The 12,998-nt window shown below is 34.8% G+C and overlaps 1 protein-coding gene across 4 annotated transcripts; it reads left to right on the top strand.

Moving 5' to 3' along the window:
- The first annotated feature begins 261 nt into the window (after positions 1–261).
- Positions 262–12,998, top strand: TRB1 (telomere repeat binding factor 1). 4 transcript variants are annotated; one of them, XM_088223192.1, is made up of 9 exons: positions 262–473; positions 939–1,113; positions 2,093–2,588; positions 3,995–4,180; positions 4,285–4,565; positions 5,957–6,041; positions 6,767–6,850; positions 11,228–11,575; positions 12,545–12,998. In XM_088223192.1, exons 4-9 carry the CDS (start codon positions 4,031–4,033, stop codon positions 12,569–12,571), a joined length of 975 nt encoding a protein of 324 aa, XP_088079318.1. In that variant the 5' UTR covers positions 262–473; positions 939–1,113; positions 2,093–2,588; positions 3,995–4,030; the 3' UTR covers positions 12,572–12,998. The 4 variants fall into 4 exon arrangements, with proteins under 4 accessions (XP_088079318.1, XP_088079316.1, XP_088079320.1 ...); XM_088223190.1 differs by having other exon boundaries at positions 3,990–4,180; XM_088223194.1 differs by lacking the exons at positions 262–473; positions 939–1,113; positions 2,093–2,588 and adding an exon at positions 2,611–3,501.

Genomic DNA, 12,998 nt, shown 5'->3' with positions numbered 1-12,998 from the left:
GGGCAGGACTAAAGTAAAAATCATAAGAACAGCATGTTAGACCGTTAGATGTTATTGATTTTCAAAAGATTTAAGATGAACGGTAGAAAGACAGAAACTGAAAATTAATATTATAAACTCGAGTGTACTGTAATATTATCTTGAACTTTTTCTTCAACCCCTGGGGAAGAAAACTCGACTGAGTCCCGTCCCGAGTCCCAACACAACTCACCTTCGTTGTCACTGTTCTCCTTTTTATTTATTTTATAAAATTAAAAAAACGTATATAAAAATCTCATCTTTCTATCGCTCTCTCCCTCAGGTTCATCTCCTTCCTTATTCATCTGTAGAGCCGCCTCTCTCTCTGTCTTTCTGTGCATATATATCTTATCGAAGAAAAAGAAGAAGAAAGATCAGAGATCAGCCAAGGAGAAACTAAAGAATGAGTTATTACAATCAACAGCAGCCTCCAGTTGGTGTTCCTCCTCCTCAAGGTTGTTTTCGTTTCTTTTTGTTCTATGTTTCTGTAGTGTTTTTACTGGAAGAAGATCAAATCTGAGTTTCTTTTAGCTTTTCGATTTCTCTGTTCTAAATCTAATTGTTGGAGAGGAAACGGAATTAAAGATCTTTGTGATTGTTGTGTTATAGATCGGGTTTAGATAGTCATTTCGACCTAGATTTTGTGAACTATTTAAAATTTATCAAATTTGGGGTAGAAAGCAAAACATGGATTTTAGCCTTGACTAACAAAAATTTTACCTAATTTTTTTCAATTACGTTTTTGTTCCGATTGATTTTCCATTTTTGTTCTTGAATTCTTGTTATTGCCGAGGGTATTTATTTCTTTAGGGTTAAGTTATAATTTTCTGGTTACAGACTTCACTTTATGCTGGTGAATAAATTGGATCTGGAATATTTTTCTAATGATTATTGTTTGGGTGTTTGTTTACGAGTGCCAGGTTATCCGCCAGAAGGGTATCCACCACCAAAAGATGCTTATCCGCCGCCAGGATATCCTCCACAAGGATATCCACAGGGTTATCCGCCACAGGGATATCCTCCTCAATACCCTCCTCAATACGCTCAGCCTCCTCCTCAACAACAAAAACAAAGCACTGGTTTCCTAGAAGGCTGGTATGACCCCCTTTGCCCTCTGCGTCTCTCTCCCTTTTTCTATGTGCGCTCCTACCATGTCTACAATTGCATGTATAGATGTTTCTATTTGTCCAAGTTTTCTAAATCTGCCATAATCTCAGTTATTTTTAGGTTTTAGATCAGTTGACTCTTCAAAAAGCTAACCCTTTTACCTCTGAGTTATCGGTGTTCCCTTCGCGGGGGTACTTGTGAGTATTAGATTAATCAATGATTTCTGGTAACCTGGTGATGTGAATTTCTTTACTGTTATATTCAATATTCACAAATTTCATAATTTGATTTTAGATGTAGCTGGAAATAAAATGCAGATTATGCCAGATTATCCGAAGTCAGCTTAGGTTTTTCCTAAGATGTTCCTACAGATTAAGAATGTAACAGGAGTCATAATTCTGGTTTCTCAATGGGAATTTAGTCTAATGAGCGATTCCGCGTTAGCATAATTTACTTGGTTGTGTGACTCTGTAGGTTATGTTTTCTTTGTTTGGATGGTCCTACTGAGCTTCTGAAGATAGAGGGCTTGAAGAGGGTATTTTTCGAAACATGCAAAGCCCACAAAGGGGGATTTTTGCTGGAAAAAATATGATAACATTAGTAATGTTTTTCGATTGCAAGTCTAATCAAAAGGAGTCTTTGTATAATCCTATTGTAAGAGGATCGGGAACTAAAAAGTGGCATTTTTAAAAGCTCTAGAAAAAGTAAATCTATAATAGTGTAAGGTAGAAAAGGAATCTAACACTGATGTTGCTAAATACATAAGGTTGTAATCAAGTGCAGTTTTTAGTGTCTTATCTAAGGTGAAGTGCGTAGATGTGGCAATCAAAATAAAATCCGCTACCTTAGTGACCATTTCTGTTGTTACATTGGGCATCGCCAGAGTTTATATGGTGTTCAAGCTTTATAAGTAATTATTAGTTCTTAGTGTCTGGTCAATGGTGTTAAATTACTGTTCTTCTTTCAGTTTGGCTGCTCTGTGCTGTTGCTGCCTCCTCGATGCCTGCTTCTGATGAGAGACTCTGGAGGAAAAAGCAATTGAAGGTGTCCACCCCAGCATGTGCAAAAACATTGAAAAACTTCAATTGATTTGTGAAATATGATTTTCTTCAGACTCATTTAATTTTCTCATATCTATCATATTTTTCATTTTCTTTTAATAAATTGGACCTTGTTTTTCCTTTTTGATTGGAATTGAACCTTTGTTATATTTCACTCCATTCTGCGCGTTTGTAAAATTTGGATATGGCTGTTCCTGTATTGTATAGAAAATCTGTTTTAGCAGAGTAAAAGTTTGTTGTTATTGGTACAAGGTGGAAGGGCACTCGGTAGTTTCTGATGGCAGACAAAGGAATTTGGTAGCCACCAAAGATGGTTTTGTAGTCTGTATTTGCTGGATCCGTACCCTTTTGGAGCACGTTTGGCGCAACTTCCGGTGGTGGCTTTTGACCTTTCAAAAATAGGTAAAATACAAAGTGATTTTGGCAAGAGTTAAGGTAAAAAATTTATTTGTAATAAGTTTAAAACTAAAAATTACAGCGTAATTTTAAAAAAATGAATTGTGGTTTTTATTAAAAATTTATTTTTAAAATTCTAAAAAATTAATTTCATTAAACACGAAATAATTTTGAAAATTATTTCTAATGTTCAATTTCTTTACCATGTACTACCTGATTTGACATGAATTGTGAACTTTAACAAATAATGTTATATTGAGATTGGACGATAATATGCCGGATTAAACGTGTTCAAGTATAAAATACCATATTCGGGTGTTAAAATTTCTTTAATTTCAAAGGTAAAAAGCACAAGGGCGGTTAGGTTGATTTTTTTTTTTTTAATTTGGGAGTAAATTTTTTTTTTTTTTTTTAATTTGGGAGGGTAAGTACATGGTAAATTTGTTTTACTAAATTTACCAAAGTATCAAAATAATAACGAAAAGAAAAAATCAGAATATAGAAAATAAATTAAAAACGTAAAATATTTTCCGACGGGCCGACCCGAATCCAATCCTTAAGGCCCGATATATCAAATCCGAGCACAATTATTTGGGCCGGGACTGGACCGGCCATTTTAACATCTACACATTCATCTAATTAAGACACGTGTAAAATACCAGAGGTTTCTACTTCCTCCCGCCACAACAAAGCCGGTTGTTCACGCCACTGTTTCACATATTTACCAAATTACCCCTACATACCTAAAGTACGTTTAAACAAAAAAAGAAAATCCACGTCTGTGCGTAATCCATCACCGGATGAATTTGAATCTGAATAGAAAAAATTTCAAAGAAGGAAGGGAAGAGGAAATGAAAGAACCGTAACTGGAGCGTACAAAAAATCGTCTCTGTTCATTTCTTCGAATTTATCGACTCTGGTAAATGACTCCTCTCTTCTTCTTCTAATTTTTTTTTTCCTGTATTTTCTCCAGTAATTTCATTTCGTTTGATTGATTTGCTTATGCATGTGGTGTGTAAATGGTTATGGAATTGAATTTTGCTTTTAAGTCATAAGAATTGCGATTGGGAGGGGAATTTAGGGTTTTCAGCTTCAACGTGTATCGGCCCTTGTGTATTTATTTTAGTTTTTGGGGTTTACCGGTGAGTTTTCTTATTGAGAGATATACGTTTCCTTTGATTTTTGTGGCGATTTTGTTTATATTTATTTAAAGATTCTTTTCATGTTCGTTATCACGTATTGGTAGATAGTTAGAATGAGAATTAGATAAACAGATGACTAGCTGGAGGTCATGTTCGGTATGAATGAAATCAGGTTAAAGAGCTGCAGGATTTGAATTATGTTAGTCATTTTGTACTAATTGGATGGATTCTTATGGATCATTTGGTGTATTGCTGGTTTTTCTAGAGTAGATATTAATCCTTTCGAAGATCTTTGTGCTACTGGTAATGGGGGCTCCTAAGCAGAAGTGGACACCGGAAGAGGAAGCAGCGCTGAGAGCTGGTGTTGTTAAGCATGGTGCTGGCAAGTGGCGCACCATACTTAAGGACCCTGAGTTTAGTGGTGTGCTGTATCTGCGTTCCAATGTGGATCTTAAGGTGAGCCCCTTTTATCCTTTCTGTTAGGAAAGTTTTAACATTGTTATTTTTATGGTATTTTGTGGTTTATAGTGCATGGTTATCTTTGGTTGCAATGTTGGTAGGATAAATGGAGAAATATGAGTGTGATGGCAAATGGATGGGGGTCACGAGATAAGGCTAGATTAGCAGTCAAGAAAACCCCGCCTGTTGTTAAACAGGAAGAAGCTGTCAACACTGTTGTTCCGAGTGATGAAGAAATGGTTGATGCTAAGTCTGTGGGTGGTTATGGTTCTGCTCCACTTCAGATTGCTCCTGCTCCTGCTCCTGCCCCTGCTCCTGCTTCTGTTCCTGTTCCTGTTCCTGCTCCTGTTCCTGCTCCTACTCCAAGGAGACCTAATGTGAGGTTAGGCATTTTTTTCTTTTGATCTTTATGTTGCACTGAGATTTCCTCAGTATTCAGGAAAACTTATCCAATAACAAATATAGAACTGAAGGCTTTGGTATGTTAGTCGCTCCTGCCTGCATGCATGCATGCATTGTAATATACTAAGAACAGTGTGTTCATCTACACTTGTGACATTTTTTTTTTCAACAGAATGATCTGAACTTGCTCTAACTTAAATGCTTAATATAGCTTGATTGTGGAGTGTAGATCATGATCTTGCAAATGATCGTAATTATATCATATATGCATACATATATGTATATACATATATGGATCTTTTCATGTATGATTGGACTAGATAGAAATTCTTCAACAGAATGTATATATGCGAGTGGTGTTGGTCTGTAACTTGACTCCTTTTTGGACTTCTTTCGTGCATTGCCTGGTAGCTATTACTTTTCCCCCCTCATATGCAAGTATATTCTCAATAAGCAATCTTATTCTTCATTTATTTCCATAGATATAATCTAAATATGTAGATTATTGTGGAGTTCTCTATCTCCTGTAGGTTTACTAACTTGATTAAAATGTGTTTATCAGTTTCTGCGAGAGAAAGTTTGTGGCATCATTGTCATGAATACCCGTGATGAGGATTTCGTGCATAATTTCTCGGACTAGATAAAATATCTTCAAATGACCTTGGAGTGCGTCCTTTGGGCGTTCCTATTGTTTTGACTTCTTTCTGCTTGATCCTTTTTCAATGCTTTATATATATAAGCGATCAAATTGGTTCTTCAGTGAATTGACTAGGTGTACTTGTTCTTCTACTTGAATACATGCACACACACATATATGTATGGAAGAGATCAAAAGGCTTTTTCAGTGAATTCAGTAGGTGTACTTGTTCTTCTGCCAGATTATCCATGTCTTCCTATTGACTGCTGATTATTGTTAACCAAGTGCTTATTGGCTTGTTATTTTTTAAATAATTGTGAATTGGAACTGAAGATTGATGTGGTAAATTACGAGAACAAGAGAGAAAAGCTTATTTAGAGAGTGACAGAGAGGGGAATCAAAGAGAGGGAGAGAGACCAAGAGCGAAGAGTCGAATTTGCGTTCATTCTCAGATACTGATCAGTTACCACCTTTTTCTGTTCAAGCTTATATCCATAGAATTCTTGCTTAAAACACGGATAAGCAAGTTCAAGCAACTAACTATTTCCCTCCTCATTTTCTGTCATTCCTGCCATCTATTATTCATTTTACTGCATATATGTCTGGTTTCTTACTTGGAAAAGTGTGCCTTCCTTAGTTGCAGTTTTGTTTGTGTTACGAATAGAGCAATGGCATTTTGTGCCGCTTTTTTTTTATTCGGGTGCATGACTGGTTGTTTTATTTCAATATTACAGATTGGATAGCCTTATAATGGAGGCTATAAGTACCTTGAAGGAGCCTGGTGGTTCTAATAAGACGAATATTGCTTCCTATATAGAGGTATTTCTCTATTTACCCTGTGGGGATGGTGTTATTTGGTTGGAGGTGAATATAATTGTTGTGTTGCCATGTGTGGTTGGACATAAACCATTACTTGTTACAGTGAAGGTTTGGCAGATTACATCCTTCCTTACTGTTTTTCTTTCTATATTGTGGGTTGGAAGAGCCTTGGCTCCCAAATTGGCTGTGGTTAAGTTTGAGGCTTCACAAGTTTAGCACCAGAGTCAAGTTTCTCTATCCATGCACCTTTTGTTACTTTCTACTATCTGTCTACTAAATGCCTTTATTCAACTTTCATTACTACATGTAATGTGATAAGATATATTTTGAGGATTGAGTGTCCTACTTCTTCTGCATAATTTTGCACTTTGAATGTTTGCTTAATTCTTAAGCATTTAGCATAACTTAGAGGATATCTTGTACATACCTTAGCTCTTAGGTATGTGATTTGTCCTCAACATGTGAAACTACGGAGACATTATTTTCTCTATCTAATTCATCATCAGATAGTAGCATGATGATAGTGGAGACTGTGTGATAATATGGATTACATCCTAATAAATTGTCTTTGCCGATCCAATTAGTATTAGAAGAAGAAGTATAATCTTGTTTGTTCATTATATACTGTCAGTGTTTGATATATACATTATTTACATTTTTGTAAAGTAGTAATTTGTATAGTCTCAATATACTGACATACCTGTTTATTTATTTTTTTTTGCCAGGAACATTATTGGGCACCTCCAGACTTTAAGAGGCTATTGTCAGCAAAATTAAAGTATTTGACTGCAAACAGTAAACTGATTAAGGTAATTGCATACAGTGTATCTTTGTGCTAACTATTTGGATGCTTGCTTAAACAAACCTTGGATGCCACGGCCTAAGCGAGACATTTAAAATTGTAAAATATATAGTATTCTTAGTTATGACGGTGGTGATGTGATGATATTTTTACCACTTATTTTCAGCTTTTTTGGACATGTGCATGAAGTTATGTTCCCTTTCAATTTACATTGAAATACTACTTGGATGTTTTAGCAAACTGAACCTGTGATTAGCAACTGGAACTTAATTTCTGAAGCAGGTAAATCAATCGTGCTTCTATGTTGTGTTTCTTTGTTTGAATGGAAATAAGCCCTGTGGGCTTCAGCAAGTTAGCTCAAGAAATCATTTTGTCAGGGAGAGGATTGAGCCATAGAATGGGCCGGACATTAAGAGTTTCAACTGGCTCTCTCTTCTTTCCTGACACAATATTCCCATCTCTCTTTAGTTCTTTTAACTCTCTTTCTCCTCCCCAAGTTTCTCATTCAAAAAGGAAAAAAAAAAACCTTATCAAGGAAAAGGTACCAGGCTGCTATTTGGTCCTTATTGATTTAGGGAAAGGGGAACTTGAACCCAAACTAGAAAGAAACTAAACAAAGATCTTGGATTTTAATAAACAACTCACATATCTCTATTTATTGAATAATAATCACGAATGGAAACACTATTTAATTATCCTTCAATAAGAATCAGCCATAAAACCAAACTTAGAAAATAAAATGCCTAACAGACTAGGAATTTCTAATAGGAAATTAAGCTAAAATCTCTGTTGCTTGGCTTCATGTGGGAATGTCCAGTATGGTTATGGATTTAAGTGTTTGATTTGATGATTTTGTACTTAAAGATACGGGGATTAAATGAATAAGAGACCAAAAAGTGCCTATGGGTGGTTGAACTTGTTTGATATGAAGATTGATAAAGTTATAATATTGCTATAGGAAGCTAAGACAATATTACAGACATAACACTAATAAATCTTTAGTGAAAGAAGATAGTAATTCCAAATTTGTAGTGAAAATGGAAAAATTAGTACTAAATAGTGGTACTGAACTAATTCAATATTACTCATATGAAAAAGTAAATAAAAATTTTAAACATTTAAGAACAGGTAATCTCCATTTTATCTTCGCTTGAACATAAGACTCTCAATCATCATCTTCACATGATTATATATTATAACCTCTAGTGCTGGATCACATAGACTCTGCACCACCAGTATTGTGGCAGATATGACAAGGGTGTGGCATTAAAATTGAAGGGCTTGAGCAACATAGGCTAGAACAGAGACCACTAACTAATTATAGAAATTTAATAAATTTCCCACATAACCTTTCACCTTCTAAACTACAAATGCTTCTTAAATAAGCTAAAAATTCCTAGTAATATATGCAACACCTAGTTACACGCTATTTTAATAATTATCTTTTACTGTTATGATTCTTCCATTTTAGTGTCTTGTATTGCAAAATTCTCCCGAACTTGGAGCGAACTTGTTCTCCAATTGGATGGCCCCTGGTTGAATCATAAGGATTTACTTCAATTCTGATTTCCCAAGTATACGTATAAAACTCTGTTGGATCTGTCTTGAAACATAACTGAGAATTAGATCTTTATTATCTAAACCAACCCCGAGCATGCCATTTTGAAATAGTTCAGTAACTAAACCTTCATGAATCCCTTATTTTTTTTTTTCATTACAGGTAAAACCCCTTAAAAGTATTTATTTAAAAAAAAAACCCTTAAAGTATCAATTAATGTCGATGGAATGATATTAGGCAGTCATTCTTTTTTGTACAAATGGGAAGTCCGGATACAATTTAGATATCAGAAAAATTACCATATAAAACACAAAATTTCTCCGCCGATTCTTTCTCGTCGAGCCTCTCGGTCTGTTATTATATCTCGAGAAGTAGAAAAGATTACATTCCTCACCCCACCTAAAATTCTCGGAATTTGTTGATAGTTAGAATAGGGTCGTAAACCAGGGCGACTGATCCGTTTTAAATTTAAAATAATTTTATATGGTTCTTTCCTATTTCATTTGTGTCGCAGGCTTGAAACAAAAAAATGTTTGTTGTTTTTCCGATGTTTCCTTACATTTTGATAAAACCTTCTCTTAAAAGTATTTTAACAATATTTTTGGTGATGTTAGTAGATGCTATTCAATCCGTTCTCTTTCTATTCATGTCTCAGTATGATAAGGATACATATGTATTCGTAATTAAAAACTCCTCGATAGTACATTTTCCTATATATCATGTACCATTTCGGTTAGATGAAACCAAACGCATGCACACATGGATTATCTTAGATTCCATTCTGATACATTATATAAATTTGTTGACATACATATCAATGAGATCTATACATGAATTAACAGAATCTTTTTATTTCCTTTTAGATCTAAATTGCATTTTCTCTTTTAATTTTAAAGAAATATTCCGTCCTTTTTTGTATAACTATTTGAATCAAATTGAAAATGAATCATCTAATTTTCAATTTGACAAACTTAGCAAGCTCATAACTACATTAAGAAGTCGAAGATTTGAAGATGTACTTTAGGGTCTTGAAACTTGCAAATTTTGATTTTAATGAAAACCGAAAAATGGTGCTAAACTAGCGGATTCCGGATAAATGTGAAACTAAGTAGATGTACAAAATGAACAAGCCGAAGAATTAGTGTATTTTTTAAGTGCATTTTTGGTATTACTGGGTGCACACAAAAAATTTGGAGTATTATTGCTCGTCACATTTTTTGCCTTTCTATTTTCAACATCAGTGGTCAAAACTTGATCATCAACTTTTAGATCTACTGCAGAATTTTTCTCTATATTATTTTTTGCTGTACATGATTCCTCACCAAATAGCATCCTCAGATAGGCTTATATGTCAGAAGCTTGCAGATTTGGTAGAATTTTAATTGTTTGAATTTTCTGTCGATATCTACTTTGACCAAAAACTTTCTAAATCATCTATTAACTCATGCTTTGTAATGAAACAATATGCTTGATATATTTTAACTAGGAGAATATGTTTAGGCCACGATTAGGCCAGTTGTGTTTTGGACCCATTTGCAATCACTTTTCTTTCTTGTCTTATTTTTGAATTTTTAAATAGAGAAGAATTTTCAAGAAAATTATAAAATTCAAAAACAAAGCACATTATTGGTTGGGTAGAATAAGGTTCTCAGAGAAGACTCCTTGGACTGTAGATTGGTGGTCAGTTTGTGTTGAACTGGCTGGGATGTGCTAGATTAAGCGCTGAACTGGTGCAATGTTTAATATCTTGATTTGAAAAACTGTAGAGACTCACTTGCAGGTTTCTTTGCGGAGTATCTCATTTCTGGTACACTATTAATAGAAAAGAATAAGTTTTCGGGGAGACTCCACGGAAATGGTGGTTGGTTTGTTATAATGTGGCTGGGAAGGTAGATTTCTAGTGAGCTAACTTTTTTATTTAATAAATGATGCAATGGTATTCAATGGATTTAGATTCTGTGGTTTGGTCGGTCGACAACCCAAACGTATGATTATAAGAGCAGTTAAACCCTGATTTGGCAGTGGCCAGACTTCCAGGTAGGTTGACAGATTTAACATTTTTCAATATTGCGAATCCAGAAGGCTTTATGTCATGCTTGGATAACTAGCATTTTGGCTGACTATCAAGTATCAATTGTAGCCAAATGAGTTAGGCTGTAATACTAATTGATGTATAACATAGAGGGTTTAAACCTAAAACTTAGGGAGAAATCAGACAGAGAATTAGACAAAGAATTCAGACCTCAATAATCAACTTAAGATTTTCAATTATAATAAATGATAGTAGGTGTTGTAATTCAACAAAAGAGGCACCTTTTATATAGGCACCGCTCAAATAACCAAATATAGAGATAGATTACCTAAGAAAATCGAATTTCTTAATGGGGTAAAAAGACCTACTAACCAATATAAATTAGTTTCCCAACAACTAATTCTCAGCTTTCTATAACTGCAAAATATTTCCTAAATATGTTAAGAACATTAATAATATATAAAACATCATATTTACATGCTTTGTTCCCGATAATACTTCTTTATTTGCAGATATTTTTGGTAATATTACCTTTTAATGTCTCTCTCAAAAATTATTTTTCAATACCTTATTTGTTCTATCTTTTTTTTTTAAACAATGCTTGCCATTGCTTCGTTAATTTGGTAAAATTGTTATATTCTGTGTCTCGTGAGAATTTAGCATCAGTTTTTCTCCCTCAAAAATTCAGTTTCTGCATCAACCTTGTTTAGCATTCCGGTTGTCAACCTTGTCCACTTGGTTTAGGGTTCCCTTGATTCCTTGAGTAACAAGTGTTAATATTCTTTTCCTTGCAGGTTAAACGCAAGTATAGAATTGCACCTACTCTGCCGTTTTCTGAGAAAAGAAGAAATTCGATCTTGCAATTAGACAGAAGGGATAGGATGGCTACTAGAGTAGATAGAGATGATCTGGATGATTTTCAGAGAGCTCAGATTGATTTAGAGCTTGCCAGGATGAGGACTATGACTCCAAAAGAGGCTGCTGCGGCTGCTGCTCGAGCAGTTGCAGAGGCAGAAGCTGCAATTGCTGAAGCTGAGGCAGCAGAAAAGGAAGCAAAGGCAGCAGAAGCTGATGCAGAAGCTGCACAAGCTTTTGCTGAAGCAGCAATGAAGACTCTGAAAGCAAAACCCAACTCGAAAATGGTGAATTTCACTAACTAATACATCATTTCTTCTTCTTTTTAACAATTTCAGCCAATTTGCTGTTGTTTCAATGCTTGGAAAGTTCACTAGGGAATATCTTTATCGTGATACACGGATTACAAACAGCCTTTTCTATTTAGTCAGTTACAAGTACTCAACATGCTATTGATTTAAAAAGCATTGATGCTTTTATTTATAGGATGGTTTGTCGGACTGGACTCAAAATAGTCACTACCATGCACAAAGACACGTTCTATCTTGATTTGAAGAAGAAAATTGATCATTCATCAATTTTCCCTCTTCTTTGGGGTGGGATTGAGTGAGACTAGCAAGATATCATTGGAAATAGTCTGGGTGTTCAACCCTCTGATTTTGTTTGGAATATGGTGGTGTTTTTTGGCTTCTTTATGAACCAAGTAACTAAGATTATTCAAGGATGTAACCTTGTATTTTTTTTTTAAGCTGAAAGATATAACTTTATCTAGTTTGCAAATATTGGGAGGCCCTTTATATTGGCTTATCGAATAGGAACTAACCACAACTTTGTCACACTTGAACAGTATAGCAGCTGCCAGCAGTGGGCTTTCTGATTTCTTTCATCCTGTTTTTTGTTCTCTTTGGTTTTAGGAGGATGCCTTATCCTTACTGTATTCTCTTTCTGTCTCTCTCTATACATACAATACTCCTCTTATTAAGAAAAAGAAAAGTTTCTTGCTTGAAAATTGAAAAAGTCAAATCTTCTTGGTCTCAAAACCGTGTTTACAATTATAGGCATATGTTCCTGTGCTGGCATTTGTAATTGCTCAGGTGCATATAGGATTGTTATCCTTACAACACACCTCCAAAAGATCTAATGTGCATATCATCCTTACAGGAACGCTAAGTGGGAAAAGTTTCTGCATCATAGATTTTGCTGATTTAATCTTCATAAGAAGGCATGTTCTGAGATTTTTAATTTATGTTCATCAGGGAAATGTCCCAAATGTTCGTGCTTGATGCAAGCTGAAGAGATCCGAGATAAGAAGAGACAAGCCAGAAGAGTAATTTTTGATTGACAATGAGCTTAATAAATGTATCTTATCTTGTGGCATTGACTCTATTTTGTACAATATGTTGAAGCAATTTGAAGTGGGCATGTGTTGTATTTTGCCCCTCGGCAGTGCATCCTGTTGGAGTTGACACAGATGAAATGAGGTAAGCCTCTTTTCTTAGCGACACAGTTTAGAATTCTGGGAATTCTTTGTTTGGGATTTTTCTCTGGTTGTAGTCCACAGCAGGTTATAGAAACTACAGTGTAAAAAAGAAATAGAATTTCTTAGGTCCCAGCTGCTGTTCTTTTGTAGTGCATTTATGTCAATGGGTTAGACCTTTACATTGAACTATTTATTGAATATAATTGGGCGTAAGTTTTCCCATTTTCTTA

This window comes from Carica papaya, chromosome 6, assembly GCF_054855325.1.
Source record: "Carica papaya isolate Zhongbai chromosome 6, ASM5485532v1, whole genome shotgun sequence".
NCBI classification, from domain to species: Eukaryota; Viridiplantae; Streptophyta; class Magnoliopsida; order Brassicales; family Caricaceae; genus Carica; species Carica papaya.
Note: the sequence above shows the minus strand (reverse complement) of the source record. Positions and strands in the feature narration are given on the sequence as shown.

Excerpts from the sequence above, each read along its gene's own strand:
- TRB1 (XM_088223192.1), top strand. The coding sequence starts at position 4,031 with ATGGGGGCTCCTAAGCAGAAGTGGACACCGGAAGAGGAAGCAGCGCTG. Across the intron at positions 6,042-6,766 it reads ATATTGCTTCCTATATAGAG|GAACATTATTGGGCACCTCC; the intron begins GTATTTCTCTAT and ends TTTTTTTGCCAG. Across the intron at positions 11,576-12,544 it reads CAAAACCCAACTCGAAAATG|GGAAATGTCCCAAATGTTCG; the intron begins GTGAATTTCACT and ends TATGTTCATCAG.